The 25,143-nt window shown below is 42.5% G+C and overlaps 3 protein-coding genes across 3 annotated transcripts; 2 read left to right on the forward strand and 1 right to left on the reverse strand.

The window, feature by feature from the left end:
* Positions 1-3,602: 3,602 nt before the first annotated feature.
* On the reverse strand, positions 3,603-6,955 carry ankrd39 (ankyrin repeat domain 39). Its single transcript, XM_080498954.1, has 4 exons — positions 6,820-6,955; positions 6,643-6,746; positions 4,077-4,280; positions 3,603-3,991 (listed from the first exon to the last, which is right to left on the reverse strand). The coding sequence occupies exons 1-4, from the start codon at positions 6,908-6,910 to the stop codon at positions 3,815-3,817; spliced, it is 576 nt and encodes a 191-aa protein (XP_080355080.1). The 5' UTR covers positions 6,911-6,955; the 3' UTR covers positions 3,603-3,814.
* A 613-nt stretch (positions 6,956-7,568) lies between these two features.
* On the forward strand, positions 7,569-15,155 carry kctd9a (potassium channel tetramerization domain containing 9a). The gene is made up of 12 exons (XM_080499729.1): positions 7,569-7,689; positions 7,978-8,099; positions 8,179-8,222; positions 8,297-8,393; positions 9,487-9,545; positions 9,630-9,758; positions 9,854-9,921; positions 10,013-10,108; positions 11,295-11,444; positions 12,249-12,354; positions 12,442-12,575; positions 13,487-15,155. The coding sequence occupies exons 1-12, from the start codon at positions 7,642-7,644 to the stop codon at positions 13,601-13,603; spliced, it is 1,170 nt and encodes a 389-aa protein (XP_080355855.1). The 5' UTR covers positions 7,569-7,641; the 3' UTR covers positions 13,604-15,155.
* Positions 15,156-15,648: 493 nt separating this feature from the next.
* On the forward strand, positions 15,649-16,192 carry LOC308132566 (progonadoliberin-1-like; the record flags this gene model as incomplete). The annotated part of the gene is made up of 3 exons (XM_080499710.1): positions 15,649-15,786; positions 15,874-15,972; positions 16,103-16,192. 3 exons carry the CDS (start codon positions 15,649-15,651, stop codon positions 16,148-16,150), a joined length of 285 nt encoding a protein of 94 aa, XP_080355836.1. The 3' UTR covers positions 16,151-16,192.
* Positions 16,193-25,143: the final 8,951 nt, after the last annotated feature.

Here is a 25,143-nt window from a genome sequence, read left to right on the forward strand (position 1 = left end):
CCATAGTCCCAGTGCTGATTGACCTTGGAGAACTGAGCCGTCGCCTCTGGACTCCTGGATCCCATCACCCGCTGACCTGGAGAGTGGGAGCATAAGATCTGCGAACATCACATCAACCACAAGACGACGTGTTCCTTTGAAGTGGGAGGGGTGCCGTGATTGGATTATGCAGCATCACTGAGGAGCAGCTCCCATATATTTGATTACACACGTCCCCGTCGCCCAACCGCCGCACTCCTTTCTTCCCCCAGACGCTGGAGAGATGAGGTGGAGCGCTCCTCCGTGCCAGAGTCTGTACTCCTAATGTGTGCCCATCTGCCAGCCATTTACTTGATTATTTCTGGAGAGCTCAGTCAGGTCCGGCTCCGCCGGGGCAGCTGGGAGGCCGAAGAGCAGCGTTAGTTTTTATGGCAAGTGGGCACAGAATACATAAAGACCCTTTAGTTTGTGATCCAGTGGAATAGAAAAGAAACAAAAGAATACACAAAACATTATGAACTTCATTTTGTGTGTGTGTGCGTGTGTCCCTTCATGCTTGTTTATGATTTAGACACACATATTACAGTTTGAATCCAATGTCAAACATTGGATTTGCACACAAAGGACAAGCTGTTCTCATCATTCACCCACAGACTAAAGAGTACTTAAAAATAAAGTCCTGAGCTCTGACTTCAAATCCTTCCACGCAAGCATGGCACACAGACCACCTTCTATTTCTGAGGAAAATAACATCCAGTCCTGGTTTAACTTGGGCTCATTATGGTGGAAGTGGGTTCCAGGGCCAGGAAGTTTCATTGCTTTCCAAATAAATCTTGCTAAACAGAGCTGTAGTCCAAATTCCTCATCTTGTGGAGTCCTTCCCAAGTCTTCACGTTACGTGAAGGCTCTCCAACAGCCAGACATTAAAACCCCCATCTTGTTCGTTCTTTCACATTGTGATGTTTGTACCAGCATGATCTTCTTTTAAAAAAGTGCAAAAAAAAAAAAAAAAAGGTATTTTCTGACAGATCTGCTTATTTTCACCAAGCGGAAGCTGGTTCTTTTGATTGTTTCCACATAAAGAGGTTAAAGCAAGCCTCAAAATTCAAACCAGCTCAGGAAAATTTATCAAAAAAAAAAAGAAGAAAAAAGAATGAGGCCCTTCCACATTCCTCCAGTTTTACCAAGTGACACAGAGGGTTTTCATTACCTCACTTGCTGCTCGCAAATCTAAGACATCAACTTTGATTACGTTACTTTGGAACCTGGAGCAGGAACAATCAGAGGGGGCTGTGGGCGGGCCTGGCGGGCCGCAGCCTCGACGAAAACCACAGGCTCAATTCAAAGCGCATAATGTGCTTTTGTTTCCATTTACAGGACCGCGGCAAAAAAACTCTGGCGCAATCACCGACGTGTGGCAATCAAAAGAGGCGATTTCAGTCACGGCTTTTGAATTTGCGTGGAAGTAGGAACTTGTCACTGAGCATAAACAGTTCCCTCGGCTCAATTCTCTGAGTTATAATGTCCCCCACCCCCCCATCCACCCACCAACCCCAACCCACCCCACCAACACCCCATCTCCCTGTGCTGTGTGGCGTCAGCCGCAATGAGCTCCAGATGTGGCCTGGCACCCCTCCAGTCACGGCATGGATGTGGTTTGAAGGTAGTTTTGGAAACACCACCCACCAGCGGACCCAATGAAAGTTCCTCCAGAGGTTTCTGAATGGGGTTGGCTTTTTTTGTGTGTGTGTGTGTGTGTCGACTACAGGTATAGTATGTGCACGTGTTACTTGTTGACCATGTTTTGAATGAGTACATGAAACAACGGTTGGAAGTATTTCCATGTGTGTCAGAAGAAAAAGTCGACGCGCTTCCATTCACCCGGAGATCTTGTCTTCTTTTTTTTATTATTAAAGGAACAATGAAGAAGACTCTTGGGTGAAAGTGGCACGACAAAAGCTAAAGACTTCTGCTTCCTTGCATAATTTATTGAATTAAAAAAAAAAAAAAAAAACCCCTGGGACAACAGTTCAGTTTGAGGGAGCTATAAAAATGTGTGATGGAGTTAAGAGTTTCCAGGTTGTCGGACACTTGTGTGGTTTGAATCAGTTCAAAAATACAAACACCATCGAGCATCGACATCTGCTCGCCGCGCTAATAAGTTCCAATGCCATACACCAGAAGCAGTAGGTTCCACATGTTTGGTAAAATGCAAACAGATATAAAAATGAGCACAGCAGAAACAGATTAAAAAACAAACAAAACACTGCGAGCGCCAGACCGCGAGCCCAATGTTCTCTCCTAAAAGCAACATCAGATTCAGAAACGGGAATTATCTCGAGCTTTAAAAGAGTTTTCACATTCCACACAAAGATGACGTTGCAATGTTTGTCTTCGGGGAGACTTTATTGGAAATGGAAGCAGGCGATCTTGCCGGGCGTCCCTCCATCAGCTGTCTCACTCACAGTGCGACAGCCACACTGGAGCTTTTCTTTCTAACAGCCACTCTGTTTAGTTTGTCCAGCGGCAAACTGGGAGGATCGAATGAGGTCACCCTCTTCGCGGCCATCCAATTCACGTGGTGTCCTCAGAAAAATGCCAAGTTGCTTCAAAGACAACAGCTCCCCCTGCTGTCGGACATTTATATTACCTAAAAAAAAAAAACGCAGATCGAGTCATCGTTGACACCATTTTTATCCATGTGTGTTCTGTGGGTGTGGGGGGGCTGGAGTCGACCCCAGGAGGGTTTACACACAGTAAACACAGAGAGTCAGACACATTCACATTCATCAGGGCGCCTGTGAGGGAAATATTCATGCGAACTCCACATAAATTCTCCAAATCCCAACCCTTGTTTAAAGCAAGGCCATCATTGATCAGAGTCAGGGCTGTTCACCACTACAGGACGGCGCAGCCCTCCACCATTATTTTGATAAATGTAAATAAATACTCCAACACAGGGAGCACTTGGACGCCAGCTTTGATAGATATTGCTGCATCAAGCGGGCACATGTTCAAAGTGCAGTGGTAGTGATTTATTACTCATTCTCTCACTGTTTCCCACAGCAATCAACATTCATATTTTTTTCCTAATCATATTCGTTTGAATACAAGAGGCTCCTGGGAGGAGCAGACATCACCAGAGCCTGAGAGCGACGGGAGCTGAAGCGAACTTTGCGAGGGAGGGGATCTATGTGAGGAGTCGTCTGGAGACGACAAATAAAAGTGTGAAGGCAACCAGGAAGCATCTGACAACTTCAGAGAAACTGCAATGTTGAGTGAGCGTGTCAGTGAGCGTGTCTCTCACGTGGGACTTGTGTCTCACCACCATCATGTTGCTTCTTTTTCATGTGCTTGAAGCAATATAATGTTTTATTATTATTATCACCATCTGTTTGATAAAGCTGAAACAAATTCATTGAACGACTCAGTTATTACTTTAATGTTAGCCTCCAAAGACAGTTTTCTAACTTTTCTAATCGCTCTCAGACTATGATGAGAAAGAAATCTGGAAATCTGTTTTGTTTTTAACTATTTCCCAGGAGTATCCTTGACTGTACATCTTATTCCTAATCCTCCACAGACATGTATTTGACACGGTTTTGTGTTTTATGAGGGTGTAATTATGAGAAATGTATCCAATTCAAAAGGTGTAAAAATAAAAAAAACAATAAAAAAAACAGGGCAGTATTAATAGAAGAAAGCTCCAAACAGATTATAATCTTAGATATTTCCAGTCAGAGGCACTTTTAAGTGTAATTTTGCACAAAAAAAAAAAAGTTTTAAATGAGATGAATTTCAGTCAAATAGTGAATAAATAAATCCTCAGCAAGGATCATCTTGAATCACTTGTGTGACGTGAACGTGCCTCAGGCGGCTTTAAAAGCCGCTGCAGAGCTTCCTGCTGCGCCAGCTGCTGTGGGAGCTGCAGCCTCTTGTTCACCCGGCCGCACAGAGCCGGACAGCGGTCCAGGAGCAGTCGGCACACGCCCTCGTGGCCTCGCTCTGCAGCCTGGACTCGGGGGAGATCAACAAATCAGCTAAAACGCAGGCCCGGGTTAAACCCAGCGAATGGGAATGGTGCGACAGTCGTGTACCTTGTGCAAAGCGGACGAGCCGTCGTTGTCGCAGAGCGCGGGGTCAGCTCCGTGCTGCAGGAGCAGCCGCGCCACGTCCAGGTGGCCGCAGTACGCCGCTCGGTGGAGCGGCGTGGCTCCGCCGGGTGTCTGAGGAGAGGCACAGGCGCCGTTCTCCAGGAGGAACGTGCATACAGCCACGTGGCCACTCCGACTCCCATAGTGCTAAGAGAAGACACACACACACACACACACACACGCACAAAATATATGTTATTAATTCAGACTCATTGGTTTTGGTTCACAGATTTATCTTGCAAGTACTGTGCATCGATTTTAGACAAAAGTCCCACAACAATAATCAAAAAGCCATCATCAAAGGCCAGACAGTAGACATTGTCGATAATTATAAATACCTTGGGACGACTCTGGAAAACAAGTTTCACTTGTCATGAGAAGAATCTCCACACAAAAGAAAGCCAACGACAGCTGTATTGTCTGAACTCTCCACGTTCAAAATCGATAAGTCCTTTATGATTGTTATTTTACTGATCATTCTTGTTTGTGCCGACGTTTTCTATCCTTTGATGGTTTAGTAACCTCAGCATACAATGTCATAAAAAAGCAGTGAACAATGAGTTTTTAACTGATCTGTTCGACAGACAAATAATCAGGAAGGCGAATGCTATCCTTTCCAACGACTCCCATCCATTACTAGCTGAGTTCCAGTTTTTGCTTTCTGGCTTTCTGGCTGAGACTTCTGCATACGAAGAGTAATAGGTATAAGCACTCCTTCATCCCTAAAGCCATTTCCCTCCTGAAGTCGGGACAGGGTAGGAGGAGTCATCCCTAATTTGGTTTGATTTGTGGCTTCTCACAGGAGGCAGAAACTCACAAGATGCACTAATGTCACTTTAACAACCTTGATTTTAAAGTCGATAGGCATTGGAGCCGACCTATTTTGAGTATATCTTACAATTCTGATTCAGTACCACTGATGTTGTTTCAGCACACTGTATTATCCTCTCCCTCTTGGATTTTTAAATGTTTTATGCCATGTATGTATGTTTTTATACTTTACTGCAATACCATTTGCCCTACAGGGACACATATAAAAACTGCACTGTTTCTCTTCCCATTTTCCAGTCCTGAAATCCACACATTTACTTAAATGTGCAGCATGTAAAGGTTAGATGATGCAACTATTATCAGTTTGTTTTTCAGTTTGGATTATCAACGTCTCCAATAGCTTCTCTTCTGTTTCCTTTTCAATCTCCCATTTTTTTAATGGACTGAGGAGGAACTGGATGCTGGATTTGGATTAGCTGTTCGACTTGACATCAGCAGACCTATTTACAGAACCTTAGGTAGTTCATTCAAAAACAAAGTGATGTGTTCACTTGTATACTATTTTTTTTAAGAGATATGCAACATACTTTACCTTTAAGTGTGGGCCAGAGTTGGAGAATCTGGTCTTGTTCTTAATCTGGATCATTGTCAAATGATTCACCGTCAGTCTCCCACACTGAAAACACTTCCCATCCGAGGAATTACCTTCAGGTTCATCTTTTATCGGCTCTGTATAATTAAATGCATTGTCTTCCTACATGCAGTATATCTGCATGAAATACTCTGATGAACACAAAACATGCTTTCTTTATGCGACTGTCACGATGGTTTAGGACTAAGTCAGTCTGTGTTTTGGGTGATAGAAAGGTATTTCAGTGTTTCCTCACAGGACTGCATGAAGCTGCCATGTTCTCCCTGTAATTATGTGTTCCCAGGGTGCTCTGGCTTTCTCCCACAATCTAGGCATCTGTTTGACAATTTGTTAGACAAAAGTGGCCATTTGTGTGATTGTGAGCGTTATGATGGACTATTGACTATTAAAATTGGTTATATTTTACTGGAGGTCACATAAAGACCTCAACATTACATTGAACCCATTGATACATTTGAATGTTTCTAACTTGAGATCACTTTGTGACATTTCCAGCATCCCTCTTACATTTCAATAACATTTATTCAAAAAGCATGCATTGATTTCTGTGGGTTTGGAAGGAGTGTTAAGAGCTTTGGAAAGGTCCTTTGAATTGTAGATTGATGGATGGATTGCTAGAGAAGAAATCCGGGTGTGAAGTAGTAAAATACAAATACACACTGATTGTACATCTGTGTACTGCTCAAATAAAGTAGTTTTACTCAAACCGAAATTTTTTTTACACTTAGCTATAAACGTCACTACTATCAAAATCATACAAACTGAATAAACTCACATTTTTAATCTTAAATATTTTGGTCTGGATTCTTGAAGCAGGTTTATTCTTTTGATTATTATTACATTGTTTAAAGTATTGATAGTGTTTTTACTCACTTAAGTGAGTACTTGAGTACAAACTAGGATCAGCATTCTCTCCCAACTCTGAAATGAAATGCTTATCAGAATGAAGAAGCTGCTTTGAAAATATGATGTCAAATGTCAGGACCGTGAAGTGCACACATCTGGAAGCTGCAGATACACAAACAAGGCTTCCCTCGTTTGTAGGTTATAGTAAAACAGTGATACTTCCTCCTGTCCAGAACCCACCAGAGCTGTATATCCTGCTGAGTCTCTCAGGTTTGGGTCTGTCCCCTTCTGGACGAAAGACTTGACCCTGTCCAAGTCTCCATCCACTGCAGCAGACCAGATACCTGCACAGAAAGATAAACCGTCATACAACCTTGTGCATGCATCTGGATGACATGGTCAATCCTGTCTGCATACCTCGCTCAAAGTCCATCTCGTCCAGGGTCTGGTGAACACTGGGAGCGGGGGCAGGGTGAGAGCAGCATGCACACTGATGTTTATCTGACATGATGCTTCACCGGCAGGTCGATCAAAAACTAAAATATATTAAAACAAACAAAAATTAATGTCTGAAGTATTAGAGACCATAAGGTTCACATGTCAGACAACTTCTTCTTCTTTGTGGTGCATTCACACCACCATCGGGACGATTTTCAACACATGAGCTCAGAAAGAGAAGCTAAGTTATGTTATATTATAACGATAAAAACGTAAAGAAAACGTGTTTATGTGAGGAAAACGACACAAGTTCCTCGCTGTCGGAAAAAATACGTCAGTCTGCCTGACGCGTCCAACGTGCCTACGTAACACCTTTTCTGGCCAATGAGAGAGGAGAGAGGGGAAAGATGCCTTCATGTACATTGGTATTTTTTTACTGTCATAGTTGCAGATTTGTTTCGACGATTATCTCTATTTAAAACACAACATTTACATGTTTTAAATGTTAAAAAGATGCTAGATTAATTATGTGTGACAAATAATTAAACCAATGGCGCAAGAAAATGATGAGGATGCAAATAAACCTCCTCAGGACAACCATAACAATTAAAGAGAAGCTCACTAGATATTCATAAATCCCACCTTTCTAGGGTGGCAGCGAAGGCATCTTTTGTCTCATGTTGTGATCAGATGCAGCTTTAGCTAACCAGCTTCATTTGTTTCTACGAGCGAGTAGTGAGCTGGGAGGGGGACAAAACTACTTTATTGTTCAAATCACTCTTAAACCAAAGCGCGTAAAGAATGAGAAGAGTTACATTATTTGTTAACGGGACATCTAAAAATGGCAAGGTAGGTGATGAATCGGGGTGATCAGTGTGGAGGTCGGGCCGCAGAATGACTGGATTTTTCCACTCAGCATGACTAAAACACTGCTCAACCTTCAAATACACTATTAAACCTCACAAGCTCTAACACGGCACTGCATCTAAAACGAACCACGATATCACACCACATCAAGCTGATAACCCCGCATCCCCATCACTGTTTCTGCCTGCACATGCAGGTCATTAATCCGGCGTGAAACCCCATTTTCATGTTGGGATTAAATCCTCACTAATCCCATCGTTTTCCTCCCAGGTTGTAGCAGTGTACGGCACCTTGTCCGACTTACTATCAGTAGCCAGCAATAAGTTAGGAATCAAAGCCTCCTGTTTTTACAATGGGAGAGGTGGACTCATAGACGACATCGCCCTCATTAGGTGAGCTCCTTTACAACCACAAGACTCAGTCCCATGTCAACGTTTCACTCATCACATGTTTGATTTGTGTTTGTGACAGAGATGATGATGTGCTGTATGTGTCAGAGGGAGACCCTTTTATTGGTGAGTGGCCCTCAGATATGCCCTTCCAGTGGAAGGTTTGCACACTGCTTTAGGGGTTGTTTGTTTTTTCACAGACCCTCAGGATGAAGCCAAGGTTACATCAGACCTGCAGGGAGCCCACACTGACTGGCTGACCCTGAATATCGGTGGCCGTCTCTTCACCACCACCAGGTATCGACGATCCAAACAGCACATCCAGTGGGAGTTGTGTAAACGCGTGTTTTGACTGCTAATAAAGATGAAGGATAACCTGTTGGATGCCCTCAAGGAGACACTCCCTGGCCTAATGAAGGAAGGGCATATTCAGATTCCTTCAATTAGTCTGGCCGCACACTGTATTTTTATTTTTTATAAGCACATGTCACGTTGAGGTCTGAGCTTCTTGTGTTTGGGTCCCTAAAATTAGTTTACGTCTGACACGTGTCTGGAAGCTAAGTGGATTGTGAACAGTTCCCTCTTATGTGTTTCAAGTTTTCTTTTCAAAGACTGCTGATTGTGACAGATTTACCCTTGGGCATAAACACTGTGGCTGAATCTTGAATAGGTCCTCTCACAAATGCACAAGGAAGTGAAACAATATGACTTTGTTGTTGCGTGACAAACCTGCTTTCAGGTGCCAAACTGATCTCATACAATAAACAAATACATACAATAAGCCTCGCAGTCACTCTTTTCATGAAAATAAGAAAGGCTTGAGCGTGCAGTAATTTCGCCACGCTTTCTTTACAGAAGAACAAAATTCAATTGCGTCATTTGTATGCAGGTAAGCATCAACATTGATTTATAAATTCAAACAAAGGAGCCGTAAAAGTAAGTCGGCTTGCAGTTTTCATGCAAGGTCTCTCATGATGTGATCTGTTTGAAGTGCTTTCATTTAGTGGTGTGCCGCATGGTATCATTCATAAAAGTATCTGTACAGGTGTTCACAGGCTTAATAATTTATTAGATTATGATCTTTTCTGACTTGTCTGTGCAACGATGTCCATGATATTCACCCAGAAGGCAGTCCAAAGTCTGAATTTCAATTTCAATAGATGCGATTTGTGCTTTCATACATTATAAAGTGCCTGTTACCCACTGGAGCAGTGAAATCCATTACGCATAAAGAGTAAGATCAATGGTATATCTTCTGTTGAGCCACCTTCAAAAAGTAAAAGTTCAAATCTTGGAATTTAACCTTATTCAACATGGACTACACCTCTGTTCACAGCGGTCGTTACTCATGCTCTTTCTTCTCTGTTTTCTCTCTGCTCGGTGCGTTCAGGAGCACGTTGGTGAGCAAAGAGCCAGAGAGCATGCTCGCTCATATGTTTCGAGAGAAAGGTACTTTGGCGATTCAATCAATGATAATGTATCATCCGTGCGAGGCTCCTCGCTGACGTGGGCTCGTCGATGTGTTTGCTTCAGACGTCTGGGGGAACAAGCAGGACGAGCACGGGGCTTACCTCATCGACCGCAGCCCTGAATACTTTGAGCCGATCCTTAACTACCTGAGGCACGGCCAGCTCATCATCAATGAAGGCATAAACGTACGAGGTGAGGGGCTGAAAGAGGAGGTCCGCCCAGAGTCGGGTCAGCGGAGAAAAGACCCCCAGTAAGAGCAGCTGTCATTGTCCCCGAATGTCTTCCAGGCGTCCTTGAGGAGGCGCGCTTCTTTGGGATCGAACAGCTGGCTGAGCAGCTGGAGGCCTCAATCAAGGTGTGAAACCTAGAAGGTGAACTCCAAACATAATTTGATCATGTCCTATCCAATCCGCTGTGACTTTTCAATCTGCTCATATTCACAACAGAGCTCGCAGCCTCCGGAGGATCACTCTCCAATTTCGCGCAAGGAGTTTGTGCGTTTTCTTCTGGCGACGCCCACCAAGTCAGAGCTCCGCTGTCAGGTACCTTATCAGGAATAGATGACAGAATCCTCCTCGGAGAGTCTTTGCTCTGGAGCCCAGGGGAAACGACGGTAAAGGCAAGGTTGCGCTGCAGAATTACTCACAGGGAGTCGCAATCAAACATTAATGGCATCGACTACGACGTGAGGAGCTCTCAAGCTTCATCGGCAATTTGGATTTCAGTGCCTTGCTCAAGGACAGTTGGACAGGGCAATTTAACCTTAAACTGCTCCTCCAACTGCGATACTGCTGCCCTGTAATCAGTGTAATTACATAATTCAAAGTATCATAGCTTGTTATCGTGTCAACAAACTTCCTTTTTTATTTTTTTTAAACACAAATTCACTTATTCCAGGTTTCTGTTACTAATTCTCGAGCAGACATGAGGGATTGGAAGGCTACATGTGGCCACAACTGAATTCCCCCAAAAATGAGCAAATGATTGATTTCACAGATCATGGAAGGATCATGAGGATCTTAAACTGATTTGAAGCGGATATCAATTGAAACTACCGTACTTCAAAAATAAATATAAGCATTCATGTTAATTAAAATTGCATTTTGCCTCTATAATTGTCAGAAATGTTCACAGTAGATTTGTTACATCTTTGGCCTCTGGCAGCAAGTTGTCGATCAGGAGTGTCTAAACCGAACCCAGCTGGATCTGTGAGACAACCTCAGTCTGGACAAATTACAATGTACAGTAAAGACACACATTCTGGTGAAATGATCTTATAAGACATTTGCAGGCATGGAAATAACAACGAATGTGACACGAGTGCTCGTACTGCAACGGTGAAAGCTGCATGTGGAAGGATTAATAAGTTGTGCCATGAAGGAAGCAACGGGGTTAATAGAGGCAGAACCGAGCTCAAATGTACAACGTATATAGAGGGAAATTAAGAACGGTGTGTGTTTTCCTCTCGAGCATATTACTTCATCAGATCTAATTAGAGTTATCTTGTCTTACAGTTGAAGCAGGTTTCTGCTAATGTCCGTCTCACCTCGGGAATTTAATCACTACTTGTTATTAGAATGTTTAACAGCAAGGCCAACGTCGATTATATATTATCTTGGCGTGGTCGCCTCACATTGGAAACGTTTTGTTGCCCGTCTTCCTGTATAAATCAACAGGAATCGAGGCTAATATCTGACTCCCATTGGGTCATTCTTTTGTTTTTTTCAGGGGCTTAATTTCAGCGGCGCCGATCTGTCCCGACTGGATCTGCGATATATCAATTTCAAGATGGCCAACCTGAGCCGCTGCAACCTGACGCACGCCAACTTGTGCTGTTCCAATCTGGAGCGGGCGGATCTTTCCGGAGCCAACCTGGATGTAAGTGTGTGTGTGACCTCTTGGTTCTTGTCGCCACTGAATGTTTTATGTTACACATGCTGAACCAGAGGACCTGTGGTGAACGCGCCGAAAATAACCTCACTGCAGGAAAAGTCCAGCTTTTCTTCTTCCCTCCGTGATGCATGTGTAGTTTTTTGTTGTTGTTGTTCTTATCGGTGAATACTGGACTTTCTGGTTGTAATCTCTTCTTTTTACCCTGATTGGATTTTTAATGGAAACAGGCTCATTCACACACACACACACACACACACACACACACACACACACACACACACACACACACACACACACACACACACACACACACACACACACACACACACACACACACACACACACACACACACACACGCAATTGAATTCAAAACAATATACTGTAATTGAAACATTATTTCACATTTTAAATGAATATTTTTAAACCTTTTACTTTTCAATGAATCAATCTGTTAGTATCAGTTGTATCAGTTAGAGAGCTCATGAACTATTTTATTATTTTGAGATGCTCTATTTTTAACCCATAACTTATAAGCTAAAATAAAAGAAATAAAAATCATCAGATTTCAATTTGTGTAATGAATCTAAATTATATAGACGTTTTACCGTTATATAAAAAAAACCCAACCTTTTCCATTGTATTGTAATATTCTGAGATGTGTCTGTACTTCCACATGTAGCTCATTAAACTAAAACGAGAAGCAGACAGTGTTTGTAATCCTCACCAGGAGTTTATCTGACTGTGAGCGAAGTACTGATATAGCTGCCGTCCATCTCTGTGTTTTGAAGGGTGCTAACTTACAAGGGGTAAAGATGCTGTGCTCCAACGCCGAGGGGGCGTCTCTCAAAGGGTGCAACTTTGAGGATCCATCGGGGCTGAAGGCCAACCTGGAAGGTGAGCTGCCACGGCGGCTCCTCGTCAAAGGAGAGGCGGCCCCGCAAGCCGCCCGCTCCTTTTCAAGCGCCTGTGTTTCCCCGTCAGGTGCGAATCTGAAAGGAGTTGACATGGAAGGAAGCCAAATGACCGGCATCAACCTCCGCGTGGCCACTCTGAAAAACGCCAAGCTGAAGAACTGTAACCTGCGGGGAGCCACTTTGGCAGGGACGGATCTCGAGGTACGCGAAAGCTGTCCGACGGGATTATCACCAGAGCGGCTTTACAGGGTCAAGTGTAGTGACTCACCACAATTAAAGCACCGAATACGAGTCTTCTTCTTTTTTTTTTGAAAGCACATTACATGTTTTTCTACGGGCCTCATTGGATTGACTGTGTTTGTCACTGCATGTTATCGTACAGTAGGAGTTTTCAAAACATTATTTTTGGAAAAGGCTCCTCCCTGAACACTTAAGATTTATTCAGCAAAAATTCTCACATCAAGTTTATTCTTTAATTTTAAAGTGCAAACTTTTGTGCAACACTCACTGCCATGTAATAACGCAAATATATTCACCATTCTTAGCATCATCAGACTAATTGTTACAAATAAAAGCCTCCAATTAGAGATTTCAGTTTAATTTTGCTGGGGTTTGAAAGATTAACATGCTTTTGAATCAACTTCTTAAAACTCACCCATGTGACAAAAATTAGTATGTCTGATTTAATAGGTTATTTTTTAATTAAGACAGGATTTCCCCACATCTGCTGAGGTTTTATAAAAAAGCATTGCGAAACGTAATGAGGCTGACCCGCAGCTCTGGAAAACAAACAATGTATTGTTATTCAAATAATTGCCTCCTGCTTTTAAATTGTGCTTATTTGCTGTTTTCCGAGTCTTTTCTGAGCGTTAATGACAGCGTGTTGTCTGGAAGGCTGCAGTAAACAGCCGTCGCTATTTATGTGAACAGAAAGAAAAACTTTGAAAGTCACAGACACGCTCAAGTGATCAAATTAACTGATTAAAAGAATCGACGTCATCTCAAACTGCGCATTTGCCGTTTGCGACGGTCTCTTCTTTCCTTCCATTTACTCTCTCGCCCTCCCTCTTTGTTTCTCGCTCTCTCTTCATGCCTCCCCTCCCTTCTGCCAGAACTGTGACCTGTCCGGCTGCGATCTGCAAGAGGCCAACCTGAGAGGGTCCAACGTTAAAGGAGCCATCTTCGAGGAGATGCTGACCCCTCTGCACATGTCGCAGAGCGTCAGATAACTCCACACACACACACACTCCTGCAGTTCCACCCGGAACCTCCACCCGCGTCTTTTATTGCTCATTTCTCTCCGGCCCGTCATGCAGTGTATTCCTCTTTGTCCGGTCTGTCTGCAGGGCAGATATTTGTCTGCACATCCCTGGCATTCCACCAACGTTTTGTTAGCTTTAAATATCTTGCACTAGACTTTATCCAGGGTTTGTTTGTTTGTTTGTTTGTTTGTTTGTAGGTAGGCTGTTTTCTTCCATGTCCAGCTGTATCCACTATAGCACCAAAACAAAGACGTGTTCCTTGTGTAACTGTATCTGGATGCAGTCCAGTTCCTATACTCCTTCAATGTTTTGCGTAATGCGTGTTTACTTGACGTGTCAATAGGAGTGGGACTCAGATGACGTGTGAGCGGTGAAGTTCAGAGCAGCGAGCTTCACTGGACGCTGCTGTAGCAGAACTAGACGAGTTTATCTACCAACAACTGTGTCACTATATATATATATATATTCCTCTTTAAGTTTGTAACTTAAATTTGCTGGATTTTACCATATTCTAAAGAAAGCAATGCAAGCCAAAGCCATATAATAGCACAGTCTGTGAGGCTGGAAGTGCACCATTAAAGAAACTATGCTAAAGGCGAGTTTTAAACACAGCTTCGGTATGCAATACATGATATAGAGCTGTGAGGTTTCTCCTTTCTTACTTTACACCCCCTAAAAAAAAAAAAAGAAGCTTTCCCTTTTTTGTGCTCTGTGAATCTACCTCTTCTATTAATCTGATGTGTGAGTGATCCACAATTGCATGCATTTGAATGTGGCATGGCTTGTCATAATGTTTTCTGTATGTCAGTCGCGGCTTCCCCACATTCCCGCTCTGAGAGATAATCCAGCAGGAAAAGCCGTTTGTTTGTTTGTTTGTTTGTTTGTTTGATGCTGTCAAAGTGGGTTTGCCTGGAAATGTGTCACGTACCACGTAATCATGCTTTGAACCTATTTGCACAAGTGTATGTTAACTTGTAACATGGTATATTTACTCTTTCGCCAAAAAAGAAAACGACATATTTGGTGCTTGTACTCCTTTGTAAATGAAATCCAGAGCTTCCAAAAACGTCCTGAGTGTAGTCCTTTGCTAGCGTATAGGCGGAGGTCATCAGCTGTTTGGTGAACGAGCTCCCTTCAGTTTTTGTTTTCCGGATTGCGTCTGTCTGCATGTGTGAATTTTGCTCGTCTTTGAGCGGTTGCAGTTTCTCGGACTGAAGCTCAAAGCTGCTCCGATGCAATACTTTTCCCTCAGATAAATGAAAAGGTACCCGGCCTGTGAGAATGAACGATGAAGGCAATCATGTTGTGTATTTCACCTTGAGGGTGGGAGAAAAAAGAAAAAAAAATCAATGGAGGAGTTACGGTTATTTATTTTAATGCGTCTCGCTGAATGCAACCGGGAGCAGAGGTGGACTTTTCTGTTTGAGGTGGGGAGCGCCGCGGTTCTCCCCGTCTATGAATATTGCACTCGACCATGGGAATACGCTTCCATAAAAGACTGTTATGAATAAACTGCTATGAAGAAGAAATTCTGTTTCATCGTTTTTATGTTTTTTTGTTTTTTGTTTGTCTATTGTTTCTCAGTTCTGAATGAATTTCCATTTGAGCTGCTGCAGAAAAATACTGTTTGTGAAGGAACATGTGGCTTATTACTTATTGAGGGAAAAACCCCAAAACAATCGCATCCAGTTTAATCTTTTAAACGACTCTGTGGGTTGCCAGTGTTGCAAAGTGTGGCTTAAATCCCACTTTCTGACCTCCTGTGGTGAAGTAGTGCAGGAGTCGGAGGAGAACAGGCTTATATAAGCCTTTGAAAATGTCGCTGCAGCGGGGCTCACCGGAGACGGCGGAGAAATCAGGCAAGTTCACTGTTTTATTTACAAAAGGTAAGGCGTCGCCTCTTTAAAAATGGAACCCTGACATTCTCAGAATGAATACTGGAACCGTGTTTTTAAAGACGGATGTTCAAGCTTGTGTGTATACGTGCAATATGAGTGTTCTCTTGTCCCAGGATGACTGCGGGGAGCTTGGCATTGTGGCTGCTGCTGCTGGGGGTCGTGTGGCCACAGAGCGGCTGTCAGCACTGGTCGTATGGACTGAGCCCAGGAGGGAGGAGGGAGCTGGACAACTTGGCAGACACTTTAGGGAATGTGAGCTTCCGTCTTAACGTCCCCCCGCTCACCTTTAAAGAGTGTCGGCAGGACAACTTCTCCTTTAATCTCCTCTCCTTTTGACAGACGGTTGAGGGTTTTCCACATGCGGACCCACCGTGCAGTGTTTTGGGCTGTGCAGAGGAGTCGCCCCTCGCCAAGATCTACAGGATGAAGGGACTCCTTGTAAGTTTACAGTATCTATAATGAGAAGTTTTGTTTAACCGATGCCTCCGTTGTTATTGTCAGTGTATCTCAAACTGTTGATAAAATGTGGGGTTTATTCTGAAACATTGAATCTCCTGTTTTCTCTCAGGGGAGTGTGGCCCACAGTGAAAACGAACACAGGTCGTACGGAAAATGATGAACGTCTGATTCCACAATAAACTTTTTTTCTTTCAGCATGTCATAACTGTGGTGGTTATTGTACGACAACGCTTGATAAATGAGAACTGCGGGTTCTTTTACTTCGGTAAATGTCTTTTACAACACGGCTTTTTTGATAACACGGACTACAGCAAAGTGGTGCAAATATTATTGCCAATGAGGTGGAAAAGATCCACATTACCTCTGTGTTTGCTGTGTGATGGGAAACGTGATTATGTAACTGGGTCTGGCGGAAGAACACATCTGTTTCCACACCGTTGTTGGAGACATATTGTTGGCTGACCATGTACGGGATGGAAAATATAAGCATTTACTTCAAATATGTCATTGTCTCATGTAAGAGCAGTGGAGAGGCCTGCTGCAGTGTGGAGACCATCGCATTGTCTAAAAGAGAGAAAGTTGAGCCGGAACTGGCAGAGATAGAGATACTGAAGCTTTCATTGGCCGTGGACTGGATTATAGGTGAACAGATCAGAAAGGGCAGGTTGAGACAAAGAGAAGATATATAGGTGGAAATGGTTAAGTCATGTGCTAAAGATTTAATAGACAAAGGATGTTGGAGATGAAGCGACCGGGCAGGAGGAGAAGGTTCATGGAGATGGTTTGGTGTAACAGTACAGGATTGAGTGCAGCCGAATAATTAAGGTTTTATGTTATTTTAGAAAGCAGGGCCAGCAGTCTTCACTGGGGAGGAGGGAAAATGACTGGACATAAACTACAAGTTACCAATAAAAGTGACCTTTGTATCCAGACGGCGGGGTCACGACGTTGGAGTAAGTTTGAAGGTCATAAACAATACTGAGAAATAGTCTTCAACAGCAGATGGTAACAACGCTCCTATCGGAGAGATCAGGGAAACGGCAGTAAAAGCATTAAACAAAGCAATAGCCTGCCATTATGGGGAGTGAAAACATGCAAGCTCAGAGTAGATTGTACTCATCTTTAAGACATTTCAACTTGTATGTCATAGATTTGTGTATCACAACTACATTTCTGGAGATGTTATCTGGTATCTGTTATACTGTATATATTTTCCTGCTTTTGATTTTTGCCTGAGTGAGGCCAGTTTACCACAATAAGCTACGGCACTACACGTTTAAAGGTATTTGGTTGTTTAATTCCAAAATGATACAGTCAAACACGAGTATTTTAGGAAAAACAGGTCATGGATTTGCTTAAAATCCCACAAACAACATTTGGGGAAAGCCTAATCACCCCGATATTATCTTGTTTTCACTGCTCTTCCGTCAACCTGAGGTCATATCGGTCCAAAGAGACATTAAATACACCAGATGTCGTACTGTATTCAAGCTAAATATTTATGGGATGTCAGGTTTGTGTTCAGCCTTGTCTTCGGCAGCACCCAACGTCTCGGGGTTTTCTGAAGCGTCTGTTTTTATTGAAGTAACAAGGCTTCACTACATATGACAGTGACTTCTGAGATCACATAGCTTCATTCATCTTCTGCCTAAAATTAAAAAAAAGAAATGAAATGTAATGTAAATGAGAGGGTCTAAATACAGAGTGTGAGCAAGGGAAGGTTGTAGACTGTTATAATGAGCTCCCTTGGTGTCTCTGCATTGTACATCCGAGAACTGGCTGCTCCACATTCTGAGATACATGCAGCCTCCTCTCACATCACTCACTGAAACGCAGACGTCGGAGCAGGAAGCGCGTGTCTTCAATGGACATTTGCGACCAACGAACACAGAGGCGATCCACCTTTTCCTCGGTTCTGCTTCGTCCAGGTGACGCTGAACTGAAAGAATGAGATCGTCACAGATACAAGTGGAGGAAATGGGTTTTGTTCTCACTCTTTGTGGGAGGTCGAGGAGCTCAGCCACCAGGGAGGGACTCAGAAGTGAAACCTGCTACCCCTCCACGCTAACAGAAGCAAGTTAAGGTGGTGTGGGAATCTGATTAGGATGCCTGGAGCAGGCATGTCCCTGGGGTCTGCCCAGGATCCACAAGAGAGATTATATATAAGTTCCTTCCGGAAGTCTGGATGCTTCTCTGTGCTCCATATATTTTTATATAAAACATTACGACCCAGCAAGAAATAATATAGACTGGGTCCATTAGCGCTGTCACAGAATAAGAAATATCATTCGATTTTCATATTCTTCCCTAAATTATTTTTATTTCATCATATATTGTTTCCAGTGTGAGTGGATAGAATATATTATATATTTGTCTGGAACAGGCCTGCAGGCCACATGCCTTGTGAATTGTATTAAAAGTGGTGTAAATGATTCATACAATTAAATTGTTTTCCTTCTATATTGAAGGACAACTTTTATTTATTTAGATTAATGGTAATTAAAACCTATAAAAAAAAGCAGCACATCCTCATGTTGTAAAATCGTGACACAAGTATAATGTTAGCAGTATGTAATAGGTATATGTAATAAGTGTGATGACACAGAAAGAGACTAGGTTGGATTGCTGCGAAGAAACAGGCTCACCACAACATGTCTAATGGACATTTGCCAATGTTTGGTTTGAGTTGACGATACAAATGTGGAAATAACAAATTGTTGACTGGAGGGGTTTTAATTTTCCCACAAAAAAAATGTGCCACCATGGGCACACAGGTCAGCCGACTGATATGCATTGACCTGCACACACAGTTTATTATACTGGAGCAACAGCTGGTTAGTGTGAGACAAAGACAAGCCTGAAGGGGAGGGACACACACACACACACACACACACACACACACACACACACACACACACACACACACACACACACACACACACACACACACACACACACACACACACACACACACACACACAGACCTCAGATTGTAGCAAAAATGGCTTTATTCTGAATCCACGCCTCAGATCACTACGGTAACAGGACAGAAGCACACAGATACAGGAATGACTACCGAGAGCTTTACAAATACACTCATGTTGCAGCTAAACACTTTTCTTCTACTTTGGGTTTTTGAAAATCAATCTTGAGTTTTCAATTAACATTTATGTTCCTTACATCTCTAGTTATTTGGTACATCTCTATCTTGTACCAGCAGTGGGGAACCTGACTCACATCCTTCTTGCTTTGTGTCACCATTTATTCTCTCAGAGAGCAGCTGTCCAGGTCTGTGATGGCTTCACTCAGTTTCATTATTTTTAATGCTCTGTGATGTTTGTACTGATTAGCGCCAATTATCCCATGGAGGTTGCAGACAATTCAATCCTGTGAGCAGACATTCCTTCATAATAAATACGTGCATCCATCATGTGGCTTCACATCAGCATAAAGGGAAAATAACACTGCCGGCTAACAGCTGTTTGCCACAGGAAACTAAGCAGGAGCCAAACAGAAAACAGGAATTGGTGAAAATATAATCAACACAAAGAGAAATGTGGAGTATTCTTTTTTTAAATCTCTTTATTCCTTCCCTTATATCCACCTCTCCCTCTCCTTCTCCTTTCAGACCAATCAAACTGTCCTCACTTCATCTCAATGCCTCTCCAAACTGGCTCACTTCATCTACTCCAGCCTTTCAATTTCAGCTTTTCCTCTTCAGACTCTCCGTACTTCCTTCATGCCCGCTGGTTTCTCACATCCATCTTCATTCTTTCTGCACCACTTCACACTTCCTGACTTCTCCTCCATCCTTTTCATGGTTTACTTTTTGTGATTGTCCTCTTCCTCGCCTTCATGCTATCCCTCTCCTGTGTCTCTTCTGAGATTGTAAAAGTAAGGGCTCCTCCATTTTTTCTCTCTCTAAACTTCTGCCCTCATTACTTTGAGATCAATTCCTTTTCTCTCTTCACGTTTCCTGACTCTTGCTCTTTACATCTTAAGCTTTTCTCCCTTTCGCCTCATTTTTTCTTTCCTTCTCATGTTCTCTAAATTTCCATTCATTACTTCTTCTGCCTACCTCACATGTAGCCTTCCCTGACTGAGTCTTTTTCTCATTATTTTCTTTGATCTACCATCTTTTATTCTTGTCCTTTAGTTGTATGATTTCCATAATTTTCATCATTGACTCCCCTTTTATTTTGAAATAATGAATCATCCACTTCTTTCCTAAACTCCAAATGAGAAAGGCCACATTGTTTCTTTTATCCTTTCATTCTATTCTCTGTATTTTTTTATTGATTTCTCTAAAATGTCTCCCCTTTGCTGTGCACCAGCTCCCCTGTCATGCATCTCCAACCACGAGCCTCCATTTTTATTTAATCATGGCCAAGGGCTCGTGGGTAAATACAGTTTTGATACAATTCTTTAACTGGGGGGGGGGGCTATTTTAGGTTTTTTTTGTGTTCTTTTTTATTTTTATGGCACAATGTGACATGTTCAGCCACCAGAGGGAACTAAAAATCAACAGGAAGCACCAGAGTATTTATCCCTCCAGTGTGTTGTTCCTCCAAATCCCTGCTTCTCAGAAGAAGTTGCAAAAATAAGATCCCAGCGTCTGCATCATCTGTATCTGACTGCTAGTATGGCTGAATTATAGTCTGCAAAGCTCTATTAAATCCCAGTTTTAAAATTATTTATTAACATTCATTACGCTTTATTATATTTGCTCACTGAGGACATGTGCCTGGAGCTAATTTATTTTAATAACAGATTGCTTGCCTGGCTTGTTTCACTTACGGCCCCCGCATTTCCCAGGATTATAAAAGGGTTAAGGTTAGCAGCAAGACAATTATTTGACCAGGACACTTGTGTTTGCCAATAAAGTCTGGACTTCAAACGAACTAAATAAGAAATCAAAGTTTATTCATCATGGTGATTTGACGGTGAAACCGCAGTGATATCTGTAATAATGTGGTAACTGTGACAGTACAGGGTGACCATGCTCTTATCTTCAACAGAAAAGGTGTTTTGCACAGTAGGGTTTTTTTTTTGTCACCATGGTGTTACTCAGCAAATACATGATAGAAAATGATTTTTCCAAAGGTCCCATGTGATTGCAGTCATGAATGCTATTCTCTCTGGACATATGGCTGATGGCTTGTTTTCAAATATTGTCTTTTGTTAAGAGTGATCAGTAGGAAAATATACAAAACTCACCACAGCATTTGGAATATTTACTCAGAATCAAGCATCATGGGCATGAACCCTCAGTGATATTCCAGTCACTGGTTTTGAACCAAAGTCTGTCTGTGCAGGACGAACAGGGCAACCTATTAACCTAATCTGGATTTCTGTTGGTTGTGCAAAGAAGGCGGAGTCCCTGGTTAAGGCCAAGCATGTTGAGAGAGAACATGCAAATCCCACAGCCTCCATCACCAAAACCAGTTGGAGGAGCAACAGCCAGATGTTTTACCTCGAGCACCCATGTTGCAGTAGGAAAGGCTGTGATCTCCTTCTTCAGTCTGATTTCCCAGAACAATTCAGTGAACTGAATATACAATATAACTGACCTTTAAAGCTTGACATGAACTTTAAATGGTTTTCACTTATGTAGCGCCCCCAAAGCACTTTGCACTGTTAATCACATTCAACCATTTACACACACATTCACACACCAATGGAGGCACTTTGTCCAAATATGACATACAATTTTCAGAACAAATTTTAAACTAAACTCGCAAAACAACAAATCATGAATTCTTTGAATTAGACCACAAATTCTGGAAGAAGGTATCTATAACTTTTTAAACTGATATGGTATATTGTACTCTTTACTTTAAATAAACCAGAATTGTTTGAACAAGGCCCATTTAAAAAGTAGAAACAGGATGTGTGTAACAAAACATTTGCTTGGCACAAGCTCCAGTGGGTAAAAACACAGTTTTCTTTTCCTTCCAAACTTGTTAAGATGAATGAACAATAGACTTTTGTCACTGCAGACATTTTTATTTGCGATGACATGAAGACAGCAGCTGAAGCAGCGTGCATGACAGTCATTGTTTTGCATTTTGAGAAGCACTTCTTTTATTTGCTTTCTAGTCTTCCTCTGTCTGTTTTAACAAAAAACGGAAAACTTGCTCTGTGCTAATGGAGCATTAAATCTTGAGTCACTCTCAAGGGCAATGCTACGAAGAAGGTAATTGACGATTTCTGTGCTCGCCCTGCCATGAAAAAGTATCAGGATGTATACAATCTTTCTGCCATAGTTATGCAAGTTTCATTAGTCAGTGCAAGTCAAAGGAGAAGACGGTCTGCTGTGCGTCATGGAGTGCCTTCCCACTGACGAAATGTAACATCTCCGGCTGCGTCCTTCTTTTCAAGCGCGATCAGAAACCATCTGGCCGAGGTGGCTCCATGCTTCAGCGTGGCGTGACTCCACTGTCCACGTTTAATAGTGACTTTAATAGTTGGATGCTCTCGGTCAGCTTGAAGGAGACCCACTGAAACCTCGAGGAAGCCGTAACCAGGCAACTGAAGTGAGCTGTCATCTTTTCCTTCATCGAAGAAAATGGAAGGTCAAACGCAGGGACAGGCTCCTAAGAGTCTGTCTATCTATCTATCTATCTGTCCGTCCGTCCGTCCGTCCGTCCATCTATCTATCTATCTATCTATCTATCTATCTGTCTGTCTGTCTGTCTGTCTGTCTGTCTATCTATCTATCTATGGTATATGGTATATCACGCAGAAATGCTTTTGAACAATGACATTTGTGTGGTCGAGGTCCAGCTCATGTTACAACAAAATGTTCCAAATCACAACTCGATGAAACCAGTGGAGCGAGATTGCCTGAAATAAACCCTACCTTTGCGAATCTGATGAGTGAGGAAGTACCTGACACCATGCGGAAACATTAAGGCAATTTGATTGTACGATACGGGAACGGGAAAATATTGACAGAGCTGATCTACCATATTTGACCTGTAAATGAGATACCTGGCCGTTTCAGTGTATCCTAGACGCTCGTATTTAACACAACATGATTATCTCTCCGGAGGAAGTCGGCCCGACTCAATCTGACCTCTTCATCTGCCAAAATAAAAAGATAAGTGTCTCTTCACGGTGGATCAGAGGCGCGCACAGACGCCGATGTTGTTTGGCATCATCGCAGACAAGAGTTTCATTTGAAAAATCATTTTGTAGCAAACCGACATTTATGTTTCTCCAAAGGTCTTTCACCTCGTGAAATCCTTTGATTCATGCTGCACTATAGACTGTGCTGCTAATACTGTAATACTGGAACAGGTGAAAACAGGATGAATTATGCTGTTTCATAAAACAGGCAAATTATGACTGAAGAAGAATTAAAAGTGCTGAAAACAACAGCTTGGGCAAATCTCTGGCCAAGGAGTGCACGTTGTTCCTGTGATCTGGAGAGGTTGCTTTTATGCGAATCGCTCTAAATTAAAATGCAGAGAGCCAAGATGCTAATCTTTCTGGAACTGCTCCACTGAAAAGGAAAGTCTGGCCCTGTGGATTCATTAAGTGTTTGTCTCCAGCTGAGCTTCATTTCATACTGCACTAATTCGCCTCAAGCCTGGCTGCAACGGGTAACAATGCAAAATGGCATGATTCAGGTTGGCACTCATTGTCGAGTCGCTCTGGAGCACGTCGGCACCTCCGGCGGCTCGGGTCCCATGTTCCAGACCAAATGAAAACTGCCACTTAACTCTGTGGCTCCGAAAACAGGCCAGACAGGTGAGAGGAGGGGAAATAATGAATTAAAGTGGGAATTTGTAAAGCGTAAAGGTTGGCCCAGGCCAAAGAAGTGGAAGTGCACAGTCAATTACGCTGACAAAGACCTGAGAGAGCTCTCCTCAGGGCTAAACTGCTTTTTGGAAACAGCTTGGCCGGAGAGCAGGATTTTCTTTCTGTCAGGTGTGATAACATCTTGCGCCTGACCTCCTGACATACCACCGAAGCCACAAGAGAGCTAAGACTTTCACCTTTCCCTTCTCTCCCTGGATTCATCCGTGTTCCTCTTTAATACAAACGAAGACATACATTTCCCTGCCACAGATTCCCATTCATCTCTCCTTTGTGTTCCTCCCTCCTCCCTTTTGACATGTATTGCTCCACACACAACACTAATTTATTTAACACTACATGCATATCTAAAATTTGTTGTAATCTCAGACCACCAGCCCACACCCGCCACAACCCCGTTAAATAATGCACACAAAGGCTGCGCACTGAAGTTGACCTCGGAAAGATTTTGAAATATTTAATATTTTGAAGTAGGGTTTAACTTTGTACACTATACATACATATAAACATATTCATATATGTTGTACAACAACGTAATGTTGAACAAGTGGTCTCTGATACACACCAGCTTCATAATGGAATTGTGCCGTCAATGAGAGACTTATCGATAATCAATAATCTATCTACTGCATATCGGCGTGTCTCTGCCTCGCACCTTTGAGATGTTTCCCTGCTCCCACACATCTGATTCAAATCAATGGATCATCATAAAACTCCACGTCACGCAGGCTATTCATTTGAATCAAGTACATTGGAGGAGGGAAAAGTCTAAAACACGCAGGGCAGCGGTCTTCCAGGACCAAGGTTAGTGACTGCTGATATAGATGATCAAACCTGCAAGAGAACAAGAAATAGAAAAAATATATTCTGTGCTGTAACAAAAAAAGCAAACAAAAAAAACAACAATGTGCAGTATAAATGTATAAGAAGAAAAAAAAAATTCTAATACAGGCATTTTCACAGCAGAGGAAGTAAACATTTCGATGCAATTAAACTCCACAGATGCGATGTTACAAGGTGCCTTTTTTGCAGACCACACCATAAGCTATAACTGTGTCATATGATATATATTTAAATATATATATATATACAGCGGTGGAATCCTGCTGTGACAGTGTGTTACTGACACTTATGTTTTATTGCAGTTGATATATGGTTGTTGTATGGCACATTTTATCAGAATCACCATCCCATACACTGTGTGTGCGTGTGTGTGTGTGTGTGTGTGTGTGTGTGTGTGTGTGTGTGTGTGTGTGTGTGTGTGTGTGTGTGTGTGTGTGTGTGTGTGTGTGTGTGTGTGTGTGACTGTGACTTTGGCGGACAGCA

The sequence above is a fragment of the Blennius ocellaris genome, assembly GCF_963422515.1.
Source record: "Blennius ocellaris genome assembly, chromosome: 7".
In the NCBI taxonomy this organism is placed as follows: Eukaryota; Metazoa; Chordata; class Actinopteri; order Blenniiformes; family Blenniidae; genus Blennius; species Blennius ocellaris.

Excerpts from the sequence above, each read along its gene's own strand:
- ankrd39 (XM_080498954.1), bottom strand. The coding sequence starts at position 6,910 with ATGTCAGATAAACATCAGTGTGCATGCTGCTCTCACCCTGCCCCCGCT. Across the intron at positions 6,747-6,819 it reads CGAGATGGACTTTGAGCGAG|GTATCTGGTCTGCTGCAGTG; the intron begins GTATGCAGACAG and ends CTTTCTGTGCAG. Across the intron at positions 3,992-4,076 it reads GCTCGTCCGCTTTGCACAAG|GCTGCAGAGCGAGGCCACGA; the intron begins GTACACGACTGT and ends CCCCGAGTCCAG.
- kctd9a (XM_080499729.1), top strand. The coding sequence starts at position 7,642 with ATGAGAAGAGTTACATTATTTGTTAACGGGACATCTAAAAATGGCAAG. Across the intron at positions 8,223-8,296 it reads AGAGGGAGACCCTTTTATTG|ACCCTCAGGATGAAGCCAAG; the intron begins GTGAGTGGCCCT and ends GTTTTTTCACAG. Across the intron at positions 11,445-12,248 it reads TTTCCGGAGCCAACCTGGAT|GGTGCTAACTTACAAGGGGT; the intron begins GTAAGTGTGTGT and ends TGTGTTTTGAAG.